The sequence below is a fragment of the Rhipicephalus microplus genome, chromosome 9, assembly GCF_043290135.1.
Source record: "Rhipicephalus microplus isolate Deutch F79 chromosome 9, USDA_Rmic, whole genome shotgun sequence".
In the NCBI taxonomy this organism is placed as follows: domain Eukaryota; kingdom Metazoa; phylum Arthropoda; class Arachnida; order Ixodida; family Ixodidae; genus Rhipicephalus; species Rhipicephalus microplus.
In genome coordinates, this window is record NC_134708.1 from 131,567,490 (window position 1) to 131,592,666 (window position 25,177).

General features: G+C 44.5%; 1 protein-coding gene across 4 annotated transcripts in view; it reads left to right on the top strand.

Annotated features, from left to right (window-relative positions):
• The window catches only part of LOC119163061 (ninjurin-2), a 150,229-nt gene that overhangs the window by 100,169 nt on the left and 24,883 nt on the right, over positions 1-25,177 (top strand). For 2 of the 4 annotated variants that reach the window (XM_037414993.2, XM_075874312.1), the window contains exon 2: positions 21,149-21,400. In XM_037414993.2, the coding sequence (XP_037270890.2) occupies positions 21,149-21,400 (252 nt within the window). Of the gene's footprint in view, positions 1-13,039; positions 13,303-21,133; positions 21,401-25,177 lie in introns of those variants that run through there. The other 2 variants (XM_075874311.1, XM_075874310.1) reach the window with 2 other exon arrangements.

The following is a 25,177-nucleotide window of genomic DNA, read 5'->3' on the forward strand; positions in this document are numbered from 1 at the left end:
TCACAACTTCAAGAAAAAAAATAAAGTGGACTGAGGAGCAGCAACAGTTTACCGGCGGAGTCTGACAAGTTTAATATCCGTTTCACGCTCGTTCTAAAGGGCGACATCTGCTCACGCTTTATCACGCCTCTAGGCTCATTCCATAGATACGCCTGCCTAATTTATTTGATTGAGTATTGGGATGCTTTTCGCGCAATGTAGAGGGCGGTCGTGCCAGCGCAATGCTGTAGCTCTTTCGCTAAAGCAACAACTACATAATGGCTTGGCCAAAACGAATGCAGTGTGCCGGAAACATTACGCTATCATATTGGTTTATCAAGCATACGAATCGCCACGTCTGAGTTTTTGTACAAAAGCTAGAGAAATGCCGGCGAGTGCGACCGGCGGCTGTCGGTGAGAAGACACGTTCTCTGGGAGTGCTTTAATCGCGTCGCATCGATGTTTGTTGCTTCTTGAGCGGACACCATACACAAGGAAAAATGCTTCATTTAGGTTGATTGATGCCATGGCTGCTCTGTATTTTCATACTTAATCGTCGAAATCGTGTATTCTGAAACCAGGAAGCACGGATAACACAATTGTACGGGCTCGGTCAGTAGGCCTAACCTTTGGTGGAAATCATGGTGGTAGAACATGTAGTGTACAGATCCCAGCTTGGTACACTATATAAATTGCCTGCCATTATAAGCCCACCCATCATCTGCTCACTGCTTCCCAGCATTATCACGATGGTGGGCAGAGCTTCTCAGCTTGGTACACCATGTTGCCCACCATAACAAGCAGCACCCATCACCTGCTTAGTGCTTCCCAGCATTACCGCAATGGTGGGAAGAATTTCTGAGCTTGGTACACCATGTAGCCCACCATAATAAGCACCACCTACCATATGCTTAGGACTTCCCAGCATTATCGCAATGGTGGGCAGAGTGTCCCATTATTGCCCACTAACTAGCCTCTGCTTTCCACCATCATTTCCACTTTGCCCACCATCTGTACACCATACCACCCAGTATGTCCCGACATATCCACCATATTTTCCACTACGTCCCACCATATCCATCATAATTTCCACCATGCCCACTATTATTTCCACTACGCCCACCATGTTTTCCAGTATCCACCATGGCAATTTTTCCGATAGGGAAGGGTTAACCCTGTGCAAATAGCCTACCTTGGTCTAGGTGCATTGGGTTATGGCAGTGTTGTACGGCTGACGTCTGCAAGCTTTCAGCACTTGCAAACTTGCAGCGTCCCCTTGTTGGTCTCCGTGTTGGGTGGCGGCCAATGCTGCTGAACAAAAATAAGACCGGCATGCATGGAGCATTCACTCTACTTTCTGATCGTACCGGCCTAAAGCGGGTACGCACAGAAGACATAAATTTCTTCAACCAGCCAATAGAAACTTTTCCCCACTTCCACGTCATTCACTGTAAAAAAACCGGAAAGGAAGCCAGGACCGTATCTCCTTTCGTAGTTGCCAGGTGTCTTACTGAAACTCTCGGGGCTGGATACAAAGTAACCAAAATGGCTAGCGGAGACCTTCTTCTCGAAATTCGGGACAAAGCACAATTTGTAAAGCTAGACAGCCTCCCAACGTTTGGTGACGTACCAATAGCCGTAACACCACACAGATCTATGAACATCACTCGCGGAGTGGTATCTGATGCAGACTTACTTGACCTGACCGAAACTGAACTTTTGGAAGGGTGGAAGAGCCAAAATGACAATAATGTACAGAGAATTATCACCAGAAGAGATAATACGGAAATACCGACGAAACATTTAATACTCACGTTTGCATCCAGTAAACTACCAGATTCCATTCAAACAGGGTACACGAAGACATCTATCAGGCCGTATATACCAAACCCTCGTCGTTGCTTCCAATGCCAGAGGTATGGCCATGGTTCTAAAACCTGTCGTGGTCGCCAGACTTGTGCACAATGTGGAGTCCTAGGCCACGTGTCTGAGAACTGCAAACAACCGCCACACTGTGTAAACTGCGAAGGAAACCATGCCGCATATTCACGCTCCTGCACATACTGGAAAAAAGAAAAAGAAATAATTACGTTGAAGGTGAAGGAGAACATTACATTTAAGGAAGCACGGTGAAGAGTCACTCCATTCTATGGACCTACATACGCTGATGCGGCGCGTCAGGGGGCACCGCCGCACCAGCCCTCGCCACTCCTTCGGCCCGCGCATACCAAGCCGGTGGTTGTGGCACCTGCCCCCAAGGCGGCTGTAGCCCAGGCTACACCGCCTACTCCCAAACAGAGACCGGAGACTCCAGAGTCCCCCGGTCTCAAGGCCTCACCTCACCAGGCGAGGTCCGAAATTCGAACTAACAGCCCGCACGTGCGGGCATCCAGTGCCTCCGAGGAGGCAATGGATACGTCGGTACCCTTGGTGCCGAAAGAGTGGCGTGGCTCCTTGGAGCGCGCCAAGAAAACAAAAAGCAGATAACAGGGCCTGGTGACGGCCCTGTTAAGTGAACTCAAACTCCCTGTCTAAACAGCCACTCGCTTTTCGTACACACAGCACTATTGTACATTCACCATGAACACTCAAATTATTCAATGGAACGTCAGGGGCCTTCTCAGAAACCTTGACGACATCCAAGAACTCTTACACGAACACTCACCAAAAGTGCTGTGTGTACAAGAAACACACCTTAATTCAAAACACACAAATTTTCTTCGTAAATACGTTATTTTCCGAAAGGACCGTGTTGATGCTATGACATCATCCGGAGGTATTGCCATCATAGTGAATCAAGGAATTGCATGCACACACAACTCCAAACATCCCTTGAGGCAGTGGCTGTTCGAGCAGTTCTTTTTGATAAACTGATCACAATCTGCACTATTTACATTCCTCCTAGCTATCAGCTGCAAAAACGTGATTTACACTCTCTAACTGATAAACTTTCGGAGCCTTATGTTCTCCTTAGAGACTTTAATGCGCATAGCAGGCTATGGGGTGACTCTCGTTGCGACGCGCGAGGTCGACTGATTGAAGGGTTCCTTCTCTCGTCGAGCGCGTGTCTCCTAAATCGAAAAGAACCAACCTATTATAATCTCGCTCATAAAACCTACTCCTCCATAGACCTAAGCATAGTAGCTCCATCTCTTGTGCCTCTACTCTAGTAAAAAGTCGTCAGTAATCTGTACGGAAGTGACCACTTCCCCGTAGTTTTGAGCACAACTACAGCAACTGAGTGTCCACCACGTGTACCCAAATGGCTCATAAACAGAGCCGACTGAGAACAGTTTTATACCATCGCTCGTCTAGATTGGAGTGACATGTGTACTTTAAGCATTGATGTTGCTGTCGAGTACTTCACAGCGTTTTTGATTGATGCTGCAACAAAACGCATCCCACAAACAAATGGACACCCTGGAAGACGGCGTGTCCCATGGTGAAATTCTGAATGCCGAAACACACGCAAACAGCAAAACAGAGCATGGAGGTTGCTTCGGAACTCACCGACAGCCGAAAATCGTGACACCTTCAAGAAAATAAAGTCTCAAGGCAGGAGAACGCGTCGGCAGGCCAGGAGAGAAAGCTGGCACAAGTTTTTGTCAGGGATCAATTCATACACACAGGAGGCTGAAGTCTGGAACATGGTTGGTAGGATAGCAGGAAAACAAGTACTCACGCTTCCACTCGTAAACACTCAGGGTGATACCTTGGAAGATCAGGCAAACTTCCTCGGTGCACACTTCAAACGGGTGTCCAGCTCGTCCCACTATACTGACACTTTCCAAAAATACAAAACAAGAATAGAAAAGCAGAAACTCGAACACAACTGCACTAGAAACGAGGCATATAAGCAAGCTTTCAGCCTAGCTGAGCTCCGAACATCTCTAAACTCCTGCAGTACTTCTGCCCCAGGTTCTGACCGTGTGGTGTATGAAATGTTAGAAAACCTACCAATCGAAACGCGAAAAACCTTACTTTATTTGTACAATGCTATTTGGTTTTCTGGCACTATCCCTACCTCCTGGAAAGAGGCTATCATTATTCCCATTTTGAAAGAGGGCAAGGACCCTTCTTTAGCTTCGAGTTATAGGCCTATTGCACTTACAAGCTGCTTCTGCAAAGTCTTCGAAAAAATGATAAACTGCCGACTTGTACACTTTCTTGAAACAAACAATTTGCTCGACCCATTTCAGTGCGGGTTTCGAGAGAGTAGATCCACGACAGACCACCTTGTTCGTATCGAGGCACAGATCAGAGACGCCTTCGTCCATAAACAATATTTTCTCTCCGTGTTCCTCGATATCGAAAAGGCTTATGATACAACATGGCGTTTTGGAATTCTAAGAGACCTATCCAACCTTGGCGTGCGCGGAAGAATGTTTCACATAATCGAAAGCTACCTGTCAAACTGGACATTCGGTGTCCGAGTGGGCAGCGTTCTTTCCCAAACCTTTGTCCAGGAAACAGGCGTGCCAAAAGGTGGTGTACTTAGCTGCACACTTTTTCTCATCAAAATGAATTCATTGCGCTTGTCCATCCCTCGCAATATGTTTTATTGTACATATGTCGATGACGTCCAGCTTGGCTTTAGATCTTGCAATCTGACAATGTGTGAGCGGCAGGTTCAGTTAGGTTTAAACAAGGTCTCCAAATGGGCAGAGGAAAATTGATTCCGACTGAACCCACAAAAAAGCACGTGTGTCTTGTTCTCCCGAAAGAGAGGCATGCACTCAGAACCCGACATTGAATTGAACGGTCAACGTCTGTCTGTTAATACGGAGCATAAATTCTTAGGATTAATCTTGGACAAGTTGACCTTTGTACCGCACATCAAGTACCTAAAAACAAAATGTTTAAAAGCCATGAATGCTTTAAAAGTGTTGTCACGTACTAGGTGGGGTAGTGACAGGCAATGTCTCATGAACCTATATAGAAGCCTCATTCGCACCCGCTTAGATTATGGGGCGGTTGTTTATCAGTCTGCGACTCAAAGTGCTTTGAAGATGCTGGACCCCGTGCATCATTTGGGCATCCGCCTTTCTACGGGTGCTTTTCGCACCAGCCCCGTAGAAAGCCTTTATGTTAAGTCTAATGAGTGGTCGCTTCATCTGCAGAAAACTTACATGTCCTTTGTTTATTTCCTTAAGGTGAAAGCAGACAAGAAGCACCCCTCATACTCTACTATTAATGACTTGTCGAGCTCAATTCTGTTTCAAAACAGGCCTTCGATGAGGCAGCCCTTCTCAGTTCGCCTGAAGAGTCTAGCTGTGGAAACTGGAGTCTCACTTGAACACAGTTTAATGGCTCGTTGTTCAAAATAAACCAGTTGTGAGTTGCGCCCGTGTTGTTTGCCTCTTTTCCTTGTGTTCGTGTACGTGTTTGCGCAAAGAAGTCATGAATGCAATGTTGTTTATCGAACGACCAGTGCCTTCCCCAAACCAATGGCTTGACTGAACGCTTCAATCGCACATTAGGCGACATGATGTCCATGTATGTATCTGCTGACCACACCAACTGGGACCTCATACTACCATTTGTGACCTATGCGTACAACAGCGCCACTCAGTCCACGACTGGATTTTCTCCATTTGTTCTTCTATATGGCCGTGAACCCTCCTCATTTATGTATACCATTCTGTTGTATCGCCCGGATACTTCAGAGTCTGCAACTCTCTCAGAAGTCGCCACCTATGCGGAAGAATGCAGGCAGCTAGCACGTTCGTTAACTACTCAAGACCAAGCACACCAAAAGGACCGCCATGACGCCAACCTGCATCCCCAATCATATTCGCCTGGAACATTGGTGTGGCTTCGCGTTGCCTCCTCAGCTCCGGGCCTTTCTTCAAAGCTGCTGCCTAAGCATGAAGGCCCCTTCCGCATCCTGCGTCAAGCATCCCCGGTAAACTATATTGTCGAGCCCGTACAGTCATCCACATACCGCCGCCGTCGCGGCCTCGAGACTGTTCACGTCGAGCGACTGAAGCCGCACTATGACCCACCAGTCGTACCTGCGCTTTAGGTTGCCAGGATGGCTCCTTTTCCGCGGGGCAGTGATTTGTAGAATGGATAGGGTGCAATTAGCAGTGCCTGCAAAAAACGAGGAAGAGGACCGTGGTTCGTGCTCGTGATAGCTCCGATTCGAATCGCTGAGCGCTTGACCTGTGTTTTCGTTTTCTTAATAAACGCGTCGTGGAATCAACGCTCAACGCGTACTAACTACCAATGCGTATGTGTATATATATATATATATATATATATATATATATATATATATATATATATATATATATATATATATATATATATATATATATATATATATATATATATTGTACCGGAGCATACTGGCGCCAGCTGTGTGCCAGCGTGAAAGAAGACGTTGACGTCTGTGTGGCTCGTGTTTGCCAGCTTCCTGCCTCTATCAGCTTGTTGCGGCCAACACTTCTTGAATAATAACAACTGTTTTACGTGAACTCACTCGTAGCAATATATATATATATATATATATATATATATATATATATATATATATATATATATATATAATATGTCCATAGAATGCAGTTTGGTTTCTTAATCAGCATGCCGAACAAAATGCTTTGGTGAAGTACAAAAAAACTGCATCAATCAATGTAACCCCTCATAGTTACTACACTTGAAAAATCATCCTTTATCTCAGCCATGTGTGTTATAGTGGATAAACCATCCCTGATGTCATGTTGGTTGGCATGAATTAAATTATTATTCTCCAGATGTGTCATAATCACTTGAAATAAAATATGTTCTAGCAGTTTACAAGCTGTGGATGTCAAAAAAACTGGTCTATATTTGTGTAATTCTAAATGAGACTTAGGCGTTTGTATCGTAACTATTCTGGCAGAGCGCCAGTCATCAGGTATCACATAGGATTCTAACGACTCTTTTGTAAATTATATATAAGTACTCCGCTACACAGACAGCATACTTGTTGAGAAAAATATTCAATGTATTGTCCGGTCCTGGTGATTTCTAATATCTAAATTACGCAAGACATTATATAAACAAGTCATTCTTGCTTATATTTACTTCGGACATCGAATTACGAAGCGTATAAGGTTGTAAGTGTGCATGCAATGCTTTCAAAGTAAGAACAGACCGAAATTACGCATTGAATTCATTTGAAATAATAAAAAGAGCGTCAATGCCTATGCCAGACGTTCTGATCTCTGTGACGCTACTTTTATTTTTAGATATATATTGGCAGACTTTTTTTGGTTGCTGAGACATAAAAGAAATCAAGGTGCATGAAGCGAGCATATGTATAAGATTACGATCCATTCACTGGTACACTCTGTTTACACGCTTTTTTTTAAACGCACGTGTGTTCAGAATGAATGACAATATTTTCAAACTTTGACCATAGCTTCTTAACATCATTGAAGTCGATAAAGGAAGGAAATAAGGATTCCATGTGACCAATGATTTCCTCATCATCTGCATGCGTATAGTCTTTCAACAATGTGCCAGAAGGTTTAACATAGGATTGTACACCAGTAATCGGAAACTCCAACATATTAACTGATGATAAGATATTCCATCCCTAACACTGACGGAGCGATTTGGAAGCGAGCCACTTGCAAAAACGCGATCAAGTAAAGAACTGAAAATTCTTGTGGCATCAAAAACCAACTGGGTTAAGGAAAACATTGCTGCCATTTGTAGCGAGGATTCAGCACTTTTGACATCTGTGTCGCCATGAGAAAGGGTGCATCAAGTAATTTCGGGAAGGTTAAAGTCAACTGTTACAAGACTGTTGGAGCGTGAATTCGTATTTTGCATCAAATAATCATATAATGCATCCGAGTATGCCGGAGGGACGTTCGGAGAACGATAGACAGTTCCCAATAATATAGTTTTACCAAGAAACTTCAACCCTCACCATATGCTTTCGTGATCACTGATGTCAAATAAACGAGTGAACTTAATGGTATATTTTACTGCGACTGGAACTCCGCCATCCTTGACCATCTGTCTCTACTTATGAGCATGTACGAAGGAGGCACTATTTCTCAATTTTGAACATGTGATGCAGCCAGGTTTCAGTGATCACTACGACACGCGGTTGATAAGTGAAAGTCGTATCTTCAAGGCTCTGTATCTGATTCAGTACACGGCGTGCATTTAGCGAAACAAGCCGGAGCCTGTTGACGGATTCTCGTCATTTTTTGTCGTGTTTGCGTGTGTTCATACGTGTGTAACTATAAGAGGAGTGTTCGCGTTGTGAAGGCGCAGCGGACAACGCAGCTCTGCAATTGCGCATTGCATTCCATGCGTACAGCTTGCCATCAACAGTGAGTTTATCAAAACGAAGAAAAACCTTAGAACCATTGCTTCTTTCCTCAGCGGCAAAGCGCCATAACTTTCATGAAAGGTCCTTAACACTTTTGGAAAATATTTCGATATGGATATATCTGTATACTGTTTAACTTGAAGCAGGCCGACATAACCTTAGTTTTGTGCCTGTGGTTGAAAAATCTCAAATCGATAGGATGATGTAGCTGTTTGTGTTTTGGTCTTATTAGTCGTATATGCTCTATGGAGTTTATTTCAACACTTAAAATTTTTCTGAACATTTTTTCATTAAGTTTCCGCTCAAGTTCTTTCAAATCCTCTCCTTGATCTCGCTTTCCTTCATAAACTACAACGTTATTGCGATGACTTCTATTCTCAAGGTCGTCTACCTTTCCAGCTAGCTCAATAATTTGTTCGTGCTGCTGCAAGCTTCATCCATTTTTCTCCAACCTTTGCTCACACTTTTCCATTCGGCACAGTTTCTTTTCTATATTGGTAATCCTGGTTATATTCAATTATGTCCTACCAGCTTGTCCAATTATGCGGGCTTCACACTCCTTGACCCATGGATGCGTTTACGTCTGTCTTTGACACAGCTTATTCGTCGCCCAATCTGGACTGCCTCTGGTGCGCTTGCCGTCGACTCTTTTGTGTACTGTACGCGCCAACCTGAATGTGTTCTTTGGGCAAATAGTCAGCGTAAGAGCCATTCCCCAATTGAGAAGACTTCTCGCACGCGTCTTCTGTCCGAGGCCTTGTGGTCTGATAGGCATATTTTGTCCTACTTGGCACCAGTGCTGTTCACGGGGGCAATATCACCAGGGTAGTTCCACCGCATATATGCTGCGATTCTGCATTCAGTGTGTGTGCATGTGTACCTGCCTGTCGCGGAGAGAGTGCAAGCGAATTTCACCTAGACAGATGCGTACCGCAAGCACGGATTTTCGCGCTGACTCAAGCAATCACATAATGACAGGTTGCCCTGAAATGGTTTCTGTTTGTTTATTTGTTTATTGATACTGTTTACCCTACAAGAGTCACTACAAGAATTGATGAACAATACAATTCAATGCGAAACAGCCACGTGAACACAATGAAGGGTGCTGCTCACTACAGAGACAAAATAAGAACAGAAAAGAAGACAAAAAGAAAATCACAAATGCACTCGGCTCGTACACAGTGTGACTTTAATGATTAGTGTTCAAAAACGCTCAATGACCTGTATAGGCAAGGGTATGGAGCCCGTTTAAGAGTGCAGTAAGGGAAAGAGGGGAAACCAGTGAATCAGGAAGCATGTTACATTATTTAATTACTCGAGGAAAATAGATATACTTAAAGGAGTCGACTCGCGTCACTGGAGCTTCAATAAACATACTGTGCCGGTGCCTGAAACGTAGATTCGGTGATAATTTCAAAAGGTTGGGACCATTAATCTTAGGCTTACTATGGAGAATCAGGAAAATGAATTTTAATCGTTCCACTACGGTTCTTGTTTCTAAGGCAGAAAGATTTGCATTTCGGCACAGTTTCGTAGAGGAGTAGCAACGACAATATTTCTTAAAAACAAATCTAGCTGCAAGGCGTCGGTCTTGAACCAATTTTCGTCAATTTATTGCCATGCGAGAGTCCACAATATTTTAGCATATTCTATAATGGGTCGTATTAGAGTAGTATATGCTAAGTTTTTAATTTGAGGAGTACCACTACACAAGCTGCGTGTCAGACTCCATAGAGCTCTACTGGCTTTTTAAATACCATATCTACGTGGGTGTTCCACCTAAGATCATCAGTGAAAATCACTCCTAGAATCTTTTGTTGCTTCACATTCTTTATGCAGTGCCATTAATTGTGTACGCGTAGAAATGAACTCTTCGTTTCCTTGTAATAGTCATGGAGACGGATTTTTCTCGATTCAGGGTCACCTGCGAATGGCACACCACTCGTAAATATTTCGTAATCTGGCCTATAAGTTCATTTATTATTTCCTTGATGCTATTCTATTATATAATATACAATCATTCGCGAATGGACGAAGGGGAAGACTTGTACTCTCTGTGATATCATTAATAAATATTAAGAACAGCAGAGGCCCTAGTACATTGCCATGTGGTACCCCTGAAACTACCGGCAGTGGACTTTACTTGTAGCCACCTATTTTGACGTATTGTTTTTAGAGTGAAAATAAAATTCGAACCAGCGAGTTATGTTGGAATTTCCAAAGTAGGGGTTAATTTTTGAACAACAATTTGGGTGAGATACTTTATCAAATGCTTCGGAAAAATCTAAAAAGATGAAATCTATGTGTCCACAGCTATCGATTGTTACAGAGATATCGTGCACAAGTTCTACAAGTTGTGCAATGATAGACGGACCCTTGTGGAATTCATGCTGAGTTGGAGATGATAAATGATGTATTTCGATATAATCAAAGAGGTGTTTACTAACAATGTGCTCCAACAGCCTGGAACAGGCACTCAAGAAGAAAATAGGCCTGCAATTACCCAGGTCGGTCGAGATACCACCCTTGTGAATGGGTATAATTTTTGCTTGCTTCCAAGCCTTAGGAAAGTCTGTAGGAGTAATGGACGACTGAAATACGATTGTAAAATATTTAGCTGGCCACTCAGCACACCGGTGTAAAAAATTATTTGGTATCTGTAACAGCACTTTTGGATCTGTAACAGTACTTTTCTTAATGTTAATACGAAATAAAAGGTTTAGGACGCATTCCTCTTAATTCAAAATACCGTCAGCAGAGGGGTAGTCAGCGGAAGTAGGCACGACGGGCACTTTTGTATCGTCCTGTGCAAATACCGAGAAAAACAATTGTGTTCAAAGGTTATGAGTTTTCCTTCGTAATCTTCTGGTTATCAGAAGAATAAGGTTGAGATTGTGGGTTAACATATCGCCAGAACTTAGCAGGTGCATCCACAAGAAATTTACGCAGTGTGACATTATAAAACATGTTCTTCGTCTCTAAAACGAGTCTATTAAGTTCTTTTCTCATTTCGCCCTGGGCGCTCACTTCCGGTTCCCCACGCAGCAGTAAAATCTCCCTGTACAAGACCTGACGAAAACTTGATGAGCGCTAGTTGCTGCTTTGTTTATGTGTCCCAATATGCACTTTTTTGCGACACCGTCCCGAGTACTGGCTCCACATCGGCTATAACGTAACCTTGGTGGCGTGGGTTACCTATGCTTGGCGTAACAGACGGACAGACGAATGAACGAACGTACGCACGGACAGACGGACAGACAGACAACTTTTTTTGAGTTCAGAAAGGCCAGGCGACGGGCCTACTAGGTAGGCGTATACCCATCCGTTGACTAGTCTGATGTCAGAACAGTGAGGTCGTGCCTTTCAGCTCATTTAAGGACACTTGAGAAGACGTCGAGCTGGAGCTGGACGTCGCGTCAGGTGTCCAGGAAGGCAGTTTTTTTTGGTACAAACTTATGATTGGAAAACAGCAGGAAGGGAAATGATATGGCAGCACTTTCCCAATAACACGAAGAAAACGTCAGCAATATGACAGATGTGGTGCGGACGTCTAAATTTCTTCGGAGAATTGTAAAACTATGTCGGACAAAGGAACTTGACGTGTAGCTTAGAAGTACTTGTTGCTGGGCTGGTTGGATGCCTAAACCACCACAGGAAGAAAGACACAGAAAGAAAGAGCGTCAACTCGCAAATGATTTCTTGGCAGGAGAAACGCAGGAAATATATGGCGCTTGTTATTTGTGGTGGTGTGACTAGGTGAAGAAGTGTGCTTTGCGCATGTGTGGTGTGGCTATATATTTCCTGCGTTTCTCCTGCAAATCAATCAGTTCCAAGTCGACGCTTTTTCTCTGTGTGTCTTTCTTCCTGTGGTGGTTTAGGCGTCCAGAAGTTTCCCTCAGGTTGACGCGTTGCGTCCGCGACATACAGTGCCAGGTATATTGTAAGTGCTGGTCCTGAATTCGCGTTTCCACGAAGAATCTTACTATCAAACCGTGAATGCGCTTTGAAACAAAATAAAATGGGCGCTAAACAAAAAAAATACGAATTGATTTCCGTACGCGGAACCTGATATAGGTAACAAAGGATTCGTCAAATGTGATGGGTGGTGTGATCATCAGACCGAAAACAATCTGCCGCGTCGGGCTTGTAATTGCGCATACTGAGAACACCGGATACCACGTGACAAACGTCGCATCATGCTACGTTCGTGGCTGTGATCTGACGGTATCTGGCTGAGTGGTGTGTACACGTAACGGTGGTCGGCAGTGCAGAACGCGCGTTCACGGTTTCAGAACACGCCCTCCTTTCCCAACTGGGCCGTAAACGCATACAATTGCAACGCACCACGCATGGCTGAACGAAGGCTGCGGCGTCGCGTTTCCGTTTTCGGCCACCACCAAACGCCAGGGGGCAGACGGTCGTTGGTTCATCGGCGTCTTTGTGTGCATAGAGTATACGTTGGCTGTTGCGCAGTTTACCCATCTATGTAATTGCAGGTTTCGCTGGAAAAGAAAGTTCTTTTCGTAAAACTAGCACGAATAATTTGAACATTTTTCTTGTAGCTTGCTTGCTAGTGGAAAGGTTCAGCTTTCTATAGCTCATACCGTCCTTCGTGTAATTTCGCGTGATTGGCTATGATACGATCGGGCCACCTGTGACTTCTGCTGAGTTCCCCTGCTGTGTACAAGTAGGTCGTTTCAAAAACTATTAGAGAGCTGCTCCACCACCTGAAGTTCTGATGTCTGTCTGGTTTGCACTCAAAAAGGATTTTCGTAACGACGACATGCTATGAACAAAGGGATGGCTGTGCTAACGAACGTCCCATCTCTCGTTACGCTGTCCTAATTAACGACCAATTCCGCGTCGTTGTGAAATTAGAAAAGCGAGGGCCAGTCATGAGTGGTTCGTACGAGTTTCACCAGCCACCGTCGCACGCCATGTCTCCACCGCTCATCTCGGAGGAGTCACTGCCATTCTCGAGGATAATGGTAAGCGTGATTGAAGCCGACCGAGTTACGTAGAAAGGACGCAAAGGATGCGCACACATCAAGGCAAACTAACGCAAAGCATCGCTTGGCACAATTATCGACCTTGTGCCAGGCGATTACCGTGATGGCAGCCTGGTTGCTCGACCATTATCACATCGACCGTGGCGTGAGAGTCGGCTATATTTTGCTTTGCAGTCAAAATCGCTGCCCCTTTAAGCAGTGCCCTGCGCATAACCGCGTGTAAAGGTGGTAGATTGATTGCAGCGTTCAGACGAGCCACGCACATGAAGATGTCCTCAAGGACAGCGGACAATGGTCCCATGATTACTTCAAACGTTAACGTGCAGTAAAGTTTTGGCTTTTTTACATAACACTTAAGCATAGTGTGCACCTGCGTCACACAGTGCCCCTTTGTCACTTCCGGATTGTGCCATCGACATGCCAGGGTACTTACTGAATCCGTCGCCAACCGCTGACGTGTTGTTTTCTCGCACTTGCAGCTCTTAAGTTCTGCCTCACTCTGCAAGTTTGAACAATTATCAGCTGCTTACGAGGTAATGTAATTTAGCAGCCCATGAAGAGGGAGCAGAGCGTTGGTATGTTCTCTTTGCATTATCAAAAATGACTTGAAAAATCTCGATGACATTTGCGTCTTCAGACGTAACTTTATTACGGTAAGTACTATATCCAAGCATAAATAGCTTGTTGTGATTACTGTATATATACAAACTTGTCCGCGACCACTTCGTGCACAATCAGCGAGTCAGGGAGGTAAGATCATCATGATGATCGCGGGGATTCGAATATTGGATTGAAACAGACTGTGAAAACGGATGTGAAACATTCTTCGTTTTCTGGTGGTTTGAAGTATAGCACGAATAAGTACTCAGTTGGTTAGCATTCGGATCGGTTCAAGTTGAGGGGTCAGGTTTTTTTTTGAAACTTTGGTCAATTGATTCTCTAAAACAGTCTCTATCTTTTTCAGGGACACTATACTGTACATTAGCGCACAACAACAAAAGTGAAATACAAAGTCAAAAAGAGTAAAAAAATGCGCGAAAAAAAAGTGGCTGACATTACGCACGGCGTGAAGTCGCACATTTTTCCCCTCATCTGTTTCCACTAATTGCGATCGACGAGCCTAAGCTGTTTTAAACAATCGGGGAGCTGCGCTGCATGAGCTACATTGGTGGTGTGGGTCACAGCAATATAATTTCCACGGGGGCCACTTCACTTCGCTCGTCTACTCTTAAAATTGTTGCTCGAGGGACTTTGGGCTTTTATTTGTTCTTAGGCAGCTCATTTTGTAATAAAAGCGAGATAATGTGCTGTAGAAGGTCGTGGCGGGCAGCCGGAGAACGTGGTGGCATCGCTGTTGATGAAAATCTGGTATAGGTCGACGTGTCACATATGTTGAATTTCCGGTCTTGTATCGAGTGAACAAGCGAGGCCTTCTTGATCTGATGAGCTCGCTAAGTACAAAAAAAAAAAAAGCCGCACTGCTTCCCTTTCAACATCGTGTACAGCCACAGATGACGAGCCCTCGACAAGCAGCGCTCAGCACGCTAACTGCTATAGTTACCCATAGAGGTACCGGGCATGACGGGAAACGGCGACAACGATCGAAGTGACGTCACATGAACACAATGTATAATTTAGTATATCAATGGTCTATCAATGTGCTAGCCAGATAACGTATCAAGTGAACGGGCCGAAGGGCATCTCTGTCTATTGTCGTCGGCTTTTAAATATTTATAGGTACATATATTGGCGTAGTAATCAACAGCAAATTCAAGGTATAGCTTGCCTTCTGGTGAATTATTTCAGCTTGATGTTTATGTGTGATCTCTAACAGATCGATACATCAAGAAGTCAACACGAACGCCATTTTGCTTATTTGTCGGCTTTTGCTTTTTCGGAGATCGAAAGCCATGCAGTGCCAAATTTCGTCGCTTCAGCCACTGGTGTTGCAGCCTAATGTTTTTCATAGAGTGCTATTACTGAAATATCCGACAAGTAGCCATGTGAATGAGGCAAAGTCGACAGTTGGACCAGTTGGCGTTGTTTCATATTCGTTTAAACAGCGCAAACAGCATGCCGGAGAAGTGGACACAACGAACGCTAACTTGCCACTGGAAGGTTTTGTTAGAAGGATCAAACGAAAACACTAAAAGAAGTGACTCCAACGAACCGCGCATCGCCACCACGTGGGACTAGATGCTTTGGGTTTTGTTTTTTGTTGTATTACGTGGCTGCTGCCTATCTAGGGTCAAGTCGTAAAATTGTTTATTAATAATTGTTTTCTTTTTCTTACCTTTGCGCATGGTCTCAAGATTCCAAAGTGGCCGTGATTGCGTGCGTAATTTGCGGCAGTGAAATGATTTGTTTGGATGAAAAAACTGGCCTAACGTGCATACGAGCAGGATTTACTTGAAATGTTATTTTGGGTGAGTTTAGCGGCCCCTCGCTGAACGACCTTACAATGGTCTGACGAGAAAAGCAGCGAATACCATAGGGTTGATACTGTAAACAGACGTGTTCCAATGTGAACGTGAGCTGTGGGTCAACAAACCTTAAAAAGCATGTTACCCGCAGCATGTCATCACTTCTGATTTTAATGACAGTGAAACGCAACTGGTACCAATTCTCATGCGAGGGCAGTCATCACACAAACAGCAAAGCATCTCTGTTATCCCTTATATATATCATGACGTATCACACTGTCTCAAAAGGCAAGGCGAGTATCCGAGTAGTTTTTTTCCGCACTAAACAAACGTGTAAAGCTATGTAAAGCAAATTAAAAATCGGGACGCGTTTCATGTGCTAGGAAACAAAGAAATGCCTTCATTTCATGTCGGAAAGGCATCGAGTAACATCCCTTTTTCCCTTTGTCATGCATGAAGAAATATATCGCAGAAACCGGCAGGTACATAAACAAAAGACTTGGCGAGCGTGGTAACAGTTCTCAAGGTATATCAGCCGGTCATCTCAGTCAGCACTGCAGCACGTGTGGTTATGCACTGGCACTTGCTAATTGCATAGTCATCGGCGATCTAGTAACTATACAGGACAGACAACTCATGAGATCCTTGAGACAGTGGAAATTGCAAAAGTGACTGATTCTTGCATCAGCACAGTTTCTATTTACCTTACGGAAAAAAGAGTTTTCATTATTAGACAAAAAGTAGTAGTGTGGCTCGGCACCTGTTGATGTACAGCATTTCAACCGCTCTAATCATTCCACTCCATCCCCGTGTTATCGTGGCATTATATTTTGCTTTTTCGGCTCACCCTGATCTCGCAGCTCCTGTGCGTCTGGTTCTATGTACTGTGGGCAATTGCAACACGCTCCTTCATCACCTGTACGTAGAGTCGTGAGGGTCTGTGTATGCAGTAGCAGTCATAGCCGCCAACTCCTCCTTAACGACGTCATGTATATTTGTACTGGGGGTATCAGAAGGAAACTGACGTGCCGAAAAAGTGAGCGACTGCAGTTTTTCTCGTATGATTGTGCGGATCATGGCTCGAAACGAGGGGTCGGCAGTGTATACGGTTGTCAGGGACGGCTGCAGTAAATGTTCCACCTTCGCCGCATAATCCCTCTGTTGGACGTCAGCGCACCGTACCGTCGTCTTCTTAGTGCGTGTCTTTTACAACGAAAGCTGTTATGAGATCACAACTCGGGTCTCGCGCAGCGCCACCGCCACCGCCACTGCCGGTGACCGTAACCACATCGCGCGAAATTTGTAAAAAAGAACTTACTATCAATGACACACTGGGGCTCAAACCCGGGTGCACTGGGTGCCAGCCTAGTATTCTACCACTGAGCTACGCCGGTGCTTGGTACTTATTCACGCACTTTCCTCAATCAGGCTTGATGTCGGGAAATCAATCGCGTTTATACGACTTGTAAAGCGTTTTAAAACAGCGAGAGCAGAAGCAGTTGTCGCACAATGCGAACAGCGTAGCGTGTGGGTTGTCCAATGCTAGGTCTTATTACAAAAGTTGTTTTTGTTCAGCTAATAACTGTGGTGCATACCCACTTCAGCCACTGCACGAACAATCGGCACAAAATTTCTTGCAAGTATTCAGCGGATACCACGCTTTTCAGAAGAATGACAAAAAATAGCATTAAAAATGCCGGCCTACAACCCAAAAGTTTGATATTATTGCCCTAGTGGGTATCAAGCAAGTGTGCTTGCAGTAGTTACCCAATGAGTTGAGAAGGCTCCGAAAGGCCGCTCTTATATCTTTTTTCGGTGCCTGTGCAGCACCTTCCACGCAGGCCTGGCATTCTTTAGTACGCCCCACGTTTTCACAATGTTTGCTGGTATAATGTGGCAGCAGAAACCACAGGACTAAGTTGCTTGGCGGAACATAGGAGAGGCCCTTGCTCTGGAGTGCGCGTAGTCAGGATGATGATGATGCACAATATGACGGTCACAATAGATAGCTGTCGTTGGAAAAAATGCCAGGCCTGCGCAGAACATGCAGCACAATCACAGCGAAAGCTGGAAGAGTGGCCTTTCAGGGCCTTTTCTAAACACTCGTTGGGTAACTGTTACAAGCACATTCGCTGGGTATATTCACTATGCCATAAATAATTATAATTTTTGTGCACTCACTATGCTATTCTTCATCATTTTTGGGAGAAGCATGGTACCCGCTACACACTTGCTAAGAATTTAGTGCAATTTTTTATGCAGTGGCTGTCGACAATGAAGAATTATGCCTGAAGCGGGTATGCGCCACAGTTAATGGGTGATCAAGAACAACGTTTCTAATGGGTTGGAGCATTCTACGACCCACTTGTTACACTACTCGCATTGTGTAACGCAAGGTTGTCCCTTTGATGTTCTAAAACGCTCTATCACTCATATTAACGCCATTCGTAGAAACGAGTTCCAGGCACGGGCATGTCTCAGTGGTACAACACTGGGCTGGCAGGCAGTGGACCCGGGTTCGAATCCCATTGTGTTTTTCAGGTTTCTTATTTGCTGACTTTTTTTAAATTCTTGCGATACTGGCTACGGACACCGGTGGCTGCAGCGGCGGGCAACTACGGTGCCGCACGTGACCCATGTTCTGATCTCATAACTGCTCTCGCTGTAAAAGCTGCTACGCGCGCACACACACATACACGCACATGTCTATGCACACACGGACGGAGGCACAGGCTACGCCAGGCGTGCATGTTGAAGCCGCTCATTCACTCCAAGCGCTAAATACTTACAGATTTATGACACTTCATTGTTTAAGGGGTTAATAGAATTGAAATACATCTTAGTACATGCAAACCTGAACCTGCTTTCTACTGCCCAAAAAACACCCGTTTGCCACTGTCCGAAATTCAAGACTTGTAAACACCTTCAAAATGACGTCATAGTTAAAGCAGTGCAAGATATTATGTTCGTCATGTAAAATCAAGTTTTACATGCGCTAGCTCCAACGTTATCTACATCATAGAATGTTCATATTGTCAGAAACGCTACATTGACAAAACGGCACAGCCTGTAATGTTAGACTAGATGGTCACCGGGTGAAGACGGCAAAGAAATTACCGTAACCAGTAGCAGAGCTTTGTGCTCTAGCAGGACACAACTTCGACAATATCAAACTATACATACTTAAGTCGAAATTCCGGTCCACAGGAGACATAATATAAAGAGAGTCATACCTTACTCACAAGTACAACACGCTTCAACCAGCAGGTGTAAACATTTTAAAAGGGCTCTTGAATCCATTCGGTGGGCTACATACTCACACACACAAAAAACTAACATGCTCTCTTTTTAACAACTTCAAACATACCATTGTTAAGTGGTGCTTCCTCTGACGACCATGATTCAGCGTAACGTCTACATACATATCTCGCTTATTTTTGTTTGCAGAAGACCACTTCCCTTTTCATTCACATGAAATCATCAAATGGCCCCCTTTCTCACCACACCGCTGCATTTATGGGCGCCCTCTTCTGGTCTGTTGTTAGCCTGAAGAAGAGGGCACGAAGCAAACACACGCTTGTGCTGAGAAAATCAGTTATAGTCTTGAGGCTAGAACAGATTAGTCCATTTGTCTAAACGTTGACACATACCTTTTTTACGAATTTACAAACATCAAGCGTTCGAACAGTGTTTCTGCCAAGCGGCAGACCGAATTTGATTAGTAGAGTTTAAATATTATGAGTCAAGCTTTAGATTGGAAAATCTGGGTAGAGATGTACTCGCCAGCTTCGTTTTCTCGCCGTGTGTTTCCTTCGAATTTCCACTAGAATGCTTATTGTACATCGAAATTGCTCGTAAATACTTGCGCATAACATTAGCATAGATGACGGGCACTGGGGCAGTGTGCTAGCCACGTTTTGCCAACATACGCGCTGCATTTGCAGTTGCCCCAAGCGTTGCTTATGTTGTATTCCAATGGCGGAGTCGGAGCAGCTGACCGACTCTGCGAGTGGGCACTCGACTCTGGCGGAATGACTCCTGCAAATCCTCAATGGAAACACAATCCGCGCAGCCGGAGCAAGTATAGGAAAGTAGAAGCGGAATTCCTTGAGTTACCCAGAATGCCTTGCGTGTACTATGCTATTCCGCTAATTCCATGGCCAAATTGTGTTGAATTACTGCTCGTACGCGATCGTTCGCTGTCACTTTGTGACGCATTGATTTGCCCAGTTGGCCAAGGCGTCTACCATTACTGCCAAAACACGAGACAGCGGGGGCACCCCCAAGCGGGCATCATTTATACAGCGTTATAACACTCTGTCCCGTCACCATCGCGGGAGTAAATTTAGTCCCTAAAATAACTTAAGTAGCGCCATTAGTGCCGGCGTGTAGGCTCGTTCTCTTCCCTCTGCTTGGTCGCCTTGGTGGTGCAATCGTCATCTTGTCTGTCCTCGGCTGCATGTTTTCTTTGGCTTCTACGACGAAACCGGCGAGGAGGACTCCAGCTCTGAATCCACTTCGACTTTCTCTTGGAAAACCTGACTCCCGCCCTCCCTCTGTAATTAGAACGCACTTCTCCCAAAAGGTGCAGAAAAACTTGCGCCGCCTTGTGCCGTTGGAATTCAACATTAAAGACATAAGCGTACGCAAGATTTTCCTTCACAGGAAGGGGGGGGGGGGGGTTCCTCGCACGCCCCCCCTTTCCCGAGTAATTTAGGTTGTCATTTTTGTTGAGAATATGTCTTGCTGTTTCTGGTGTTTTTTGCCGTTTTTATAGCGATTGTATAATTTTAGCAACCGCTCCTCGCTTTATAAAGTGCGAGAACCTTGTCAGGTGTTTCTCGCTTTTAGTCTCCCGTCTTTCACCGACCCTTCTTTTGACGTGAAAGAAACTATTATTATCGTGAATACATGGGTCGACTCATTACGTTACACAACGTCTAGATATGCTATTTGTGCTATGTAAGCATCGTGAAATTGATGGTGGCTGCCCTTAGGATAAACAAATGGTTGCTGCTTAGCTGAGCTAGTCCCGGTTGCGAAAGCTAAAGTTTAAAACTATAGTAAACTAGAATATTCTAGTTCGTTATATTTAAAACGAAATCCAGGCCCCTAGACTGGCAACAGATCGATGCTCCTCTGCTAGAAGATGCGTGCACTTCTGCGTTTTCGCCTCGTACACTGAGGAGGGGCATTCGGAGAGGTGAACAGACATAGAACAGACAAGTCGGGAAACGAGCTCGCTATTGGCTGGTGCACAACTGCAACGCGGCTTCTCACGGGGTGTCGGTTAATCGCTCAAAGGCCACGCGGAGATACGAAGCGAAACTCACTTGACTATAGGCCAGTGAAGCTTTCGCTTAAAGAAAACTTTGCACTATATGCAGTATACTACAATGCAGGGTGGGTCGCCGACAGCCAACGGTGACGGTCCAGCGCTGCCGTCAACTGCCACCAAGACAGGCTGGGTTCGCACCAGCGCCAGCATGAACCCGAACCTGTACGCAACCAAGAAGACCCTTGCGCAGGGCATGCTCGACGTGGCCCTGCTCTCGGTCAACGCCACCCAGCTGAAAAGCATCATTCAGCGCGGGGACGACCACGAATTCTACACCGTGCTCGTGGTGCTCATCAGCTTTTCCATCGGACTGCAGGTGAATACATGCCGTCAGCTACGCGTCGACAGCTGGTCGCGTCTCTTTGTGTCTAGGCTATTAGCCAGGGGTAGGTTAGGCTGCACGCCTTTTCCCCCGGAATTTATCATCAGAGTATTCCCATGCTGAAGGCCACGAGCATTTTAAAGAAACGCCTATTTATTTATTTTTGGTAAAACACCCACACCACTAGAAATTCGGAAACAGGGCGTTACTAGAGGGGGGCCTGTTTTGCCTTGCCCGAACTGAGCGAAATTATGGGGGGCCGATTTCGACCCCCTGTTTATATTCTGATGAAGGTGGTGTTCTGACGAAAATAAGTAAAGAAAATGCGAGTTTCTTCAGGTAGCTAACGCAATCAGCAAGTGCCACCACCACTAGAAAAATCCCCCGCTACAGGCCTGCTTGTGGCACTGCGTTTACACTATACTGCAATAACTACCGTCGGTAACAACTTTGTGAAAAATTTTCAGCTCCGCCTCGAGCCCGTGCCGCAGAAAGTTTGCATAAATGCTTCATTCAGCGGGGTTTATTAATTATGTGACGTCAAACACTCTTCGAGTTTTTCAGATAATTTGCTCGTTTTAGATCAAGGCAGCTTCTAGATGTTGCGTCCCAAAAGCTGCAAATTCTGTCAGGGAGTCTTACTTCTGCGCTCAGCCAAGCTTAACGTTTTTGAAAGTCATGGCGAACCCTTCACTCTTAAAGTGCGTATTTTAGCCGAGAAAAATTAGTTATGGTGTGAAAAAAAAAACTAGCTATCACTGCTGTTTTTCACAGGAGAGTGACAGGCATGTCGTGGTTGCCACACTTTATTTTAGGTCACTCGTGTGACGTCATCCGCAAGGACTGTTAGCGTGGCAGCCGCCATACTTGTGGTCAAGCGCACGAACAACATCATCGGACCGGAACCAAAGGTCTCGGCAGCACTTGTTACGTTGACATTTTGCCAAAGAAACGCCTTAGTGAGCTGTTGCACCGCAGGTTGTCTTATGCCAGATCACTGACGGACCACGACTGTGGTGATGCTATCGCTGGTGCCGCCTGGCGAGAAGAGCTCAGTGTATACATGCTATCATAGATACGTCAGGGAAACGCCACTGATGAATTGGCCGCTGCTGGAAGCTACTCCAGACAATGGTGAATGCCGGGACTTTACATGTGAAGCCAGGGTGACGAAGCTACTAGAAGAGCTTGAAGGTGCTAATCCAGATATCATTTAGCTAAGTGAAGTTTGCGCTCATCTTGAAGGGAAATAGAACAAACTGAGTCCCTTAGAAACGTGCCAACGCTCCTACATGCACTGAAAAGAACAACAAAGGGAGAAATAATCTGAAATTACCCCTGTAAAGAGACATGTTGCTTCACAAGAACGTAATGACGACACGTTAGAATTTCAGGAAATATAACTAGAGTATTTCTAAAGCAGGAATCAAATTTAGGGTCATATCATGGTAGAAAAAAATTCGGGGACCATCCAGCTTCGGCTTTAAGATTTGAACGCGATAGCAATATTCTGTTCTTAGTGCGTACTCCAGACTTAGTGTGGGGAATATTTTCGAGCTTGCTATGCACCCATGACGTGGCCTTAAGGGTGCAGTACCGTGTGTGCCTTTTGTAGTGGGTGACTTGCTTTAAACCGCCCCGCCATGGTGGTTTTGTGGCTAAGTACTCGGCTGCTGACCTGCAGGTCCCGGCTGCGGCGGCTGCATTTCCGATGGAGACGGAAATGTTGTAGGCCCGTGTGCTCAGATTTGGGTGCAAGTTAAAGAACCCCAGGTGTAAAAATTCCCGGAGCCCTCCACTACGGCGTCTCTCATAATCATATAATGGTCTTGGGACGTTAAACCTCACAAATCAATCAATCATCACTAGCTTTAAACTACAAAGTAATTATTATAATCTCATGTTCTGACGCCCCATGTCACACTAAGAGCATGAAAGTTACTTTCACTGCATATTTAACGTATTCACAGAAGTTATTTTCAGTGTATTCACAAGGAGAGGCGTGCCTGTGTTTTCTTTCTGTTAAAAAGGACGCTGGCGTGCCTTATGAAATCAGAAATGATTTTATTTTGTCATCGAATCAATTACAATCTAATCATGCTTCTGAGCCTGCACAGTATATGAAAAACCCGATGTGCCTTTGAAAATGCGGATGTAGAAGTGCGATCTGTGCCACAATATTCTTGCGAATCAGTGTGCCTGTTTCTTAAAGTGCTGAAAGGGCAAGATAATGTAGCATAGTGAATTGTGCGCCATGAAGCACTGTTACGAATGCCAAAGTAATGATGAATAGTGAGCTCAGAGAGGATTCATTGAATTTCGTGATACACTTGTGCTTGGTCGAATGTGTGAAATGTCTTTATGTGAAAAGTCTTGATATGCAAGCCAATCAAGAAACAAAAAAGAGGCATGGCTGTGTGGTAGAACACGTGCTTGCCACGCCGGGTTTAATCCCCCACTGAGACGAAGCATTTATTATTATTCATTTTATATTAATCTTTTTATATTTTTCAGTCACTAAAAATGCTCGAGTGTTAGGTCACGCAAAGATACTGATTTCTTTGCTCACAACCAACGAAGCCGACACTGGAATTTCCGCGAAACAAGCTCTTTAACGCCATAGCGTGGAAAAACAAGTAGCCTTTGAAGACCTAAAAATTATGAAAACCAATAATAGTATCGCAGGAGACATAGTGAAATGCGCTGAAGTGTCAAAGTTGATCAACAAGACAAAATTGAGCACCTCTTTGTACAATAACGTCTAGAGGCCGAAGCATGCATAAAAAAGATAGCCACATCAAAGCGGCTGGAGCAAAACTTTGTCAACTAAAGCGAATGCTGTGAACAATGAGAATAGGAATGTTACTAGCAATGTCAATGCTTTAGCGGCAGATTTCTGTGACAAATTTCTCCCTTTCTTTTGGCTACGATCGGTTTATGAAAACTAGGCACTATTCAAAGACGAGACACGCCAACAGTTTCTTGATCATATACTGCGCATTTCATTCCGTGTTAACATATCAAAACCATGGTTCACAAATTCACTTCGTCCACTAAGAATTAAAAAGCAGCGCCTATATAAATTAGCCAGGATCTCAAGTTCTCCAGTGTCAAAGGCAAGACATTAAGCTTCCGAAAAAATGTATTTGGACGCTGTACGTAGGGCCAAACCTAAATTTTCTTCAAATAACCTTCAATCATAAATCATCAATATTCCTGTGAAATTGTGGGAAACAATGCCACCTAAAAAATCATGTTGCATATTACATTCATACGATGACAGTAATGCAATTACACACATTGTTTTTGCAACTTTTTTCAACTTCTTTACATCTGTGTTTAAAAAGGAAAACTGTTTCAATATGCATTCTTCCCCAGAAGTTAGCTACGAGTACGTGAGCCCTATAAATGCTACATCTGAGGAAATGGTGTCAATATTCAACCAATTAAAAATACCCACCTTATGTAGGGAAGACGGCTTAAATCGAAAATTCCTAAACTAACAGTAATTCCGTCAAATATATTTCTCACCCAAATTTTCCAGCAGTCTTTAACCTCAGGCAAAATTCTATACGTTTGAAAAATTGGCAAAGTCATTCCCGTTCACAGATCGGGAGATAATAACAAGGTTAGTGACTATCGACCGATATCGCTAACTAGTGTCCCCAGCATGTATCTCGAACACATACTTGTCTCAAACGTAACCAGCCGTTTGGAATGTAATAATTTCTTTTTTCATAACCAACATGAGTTTGAAAAAGGTTACTCATG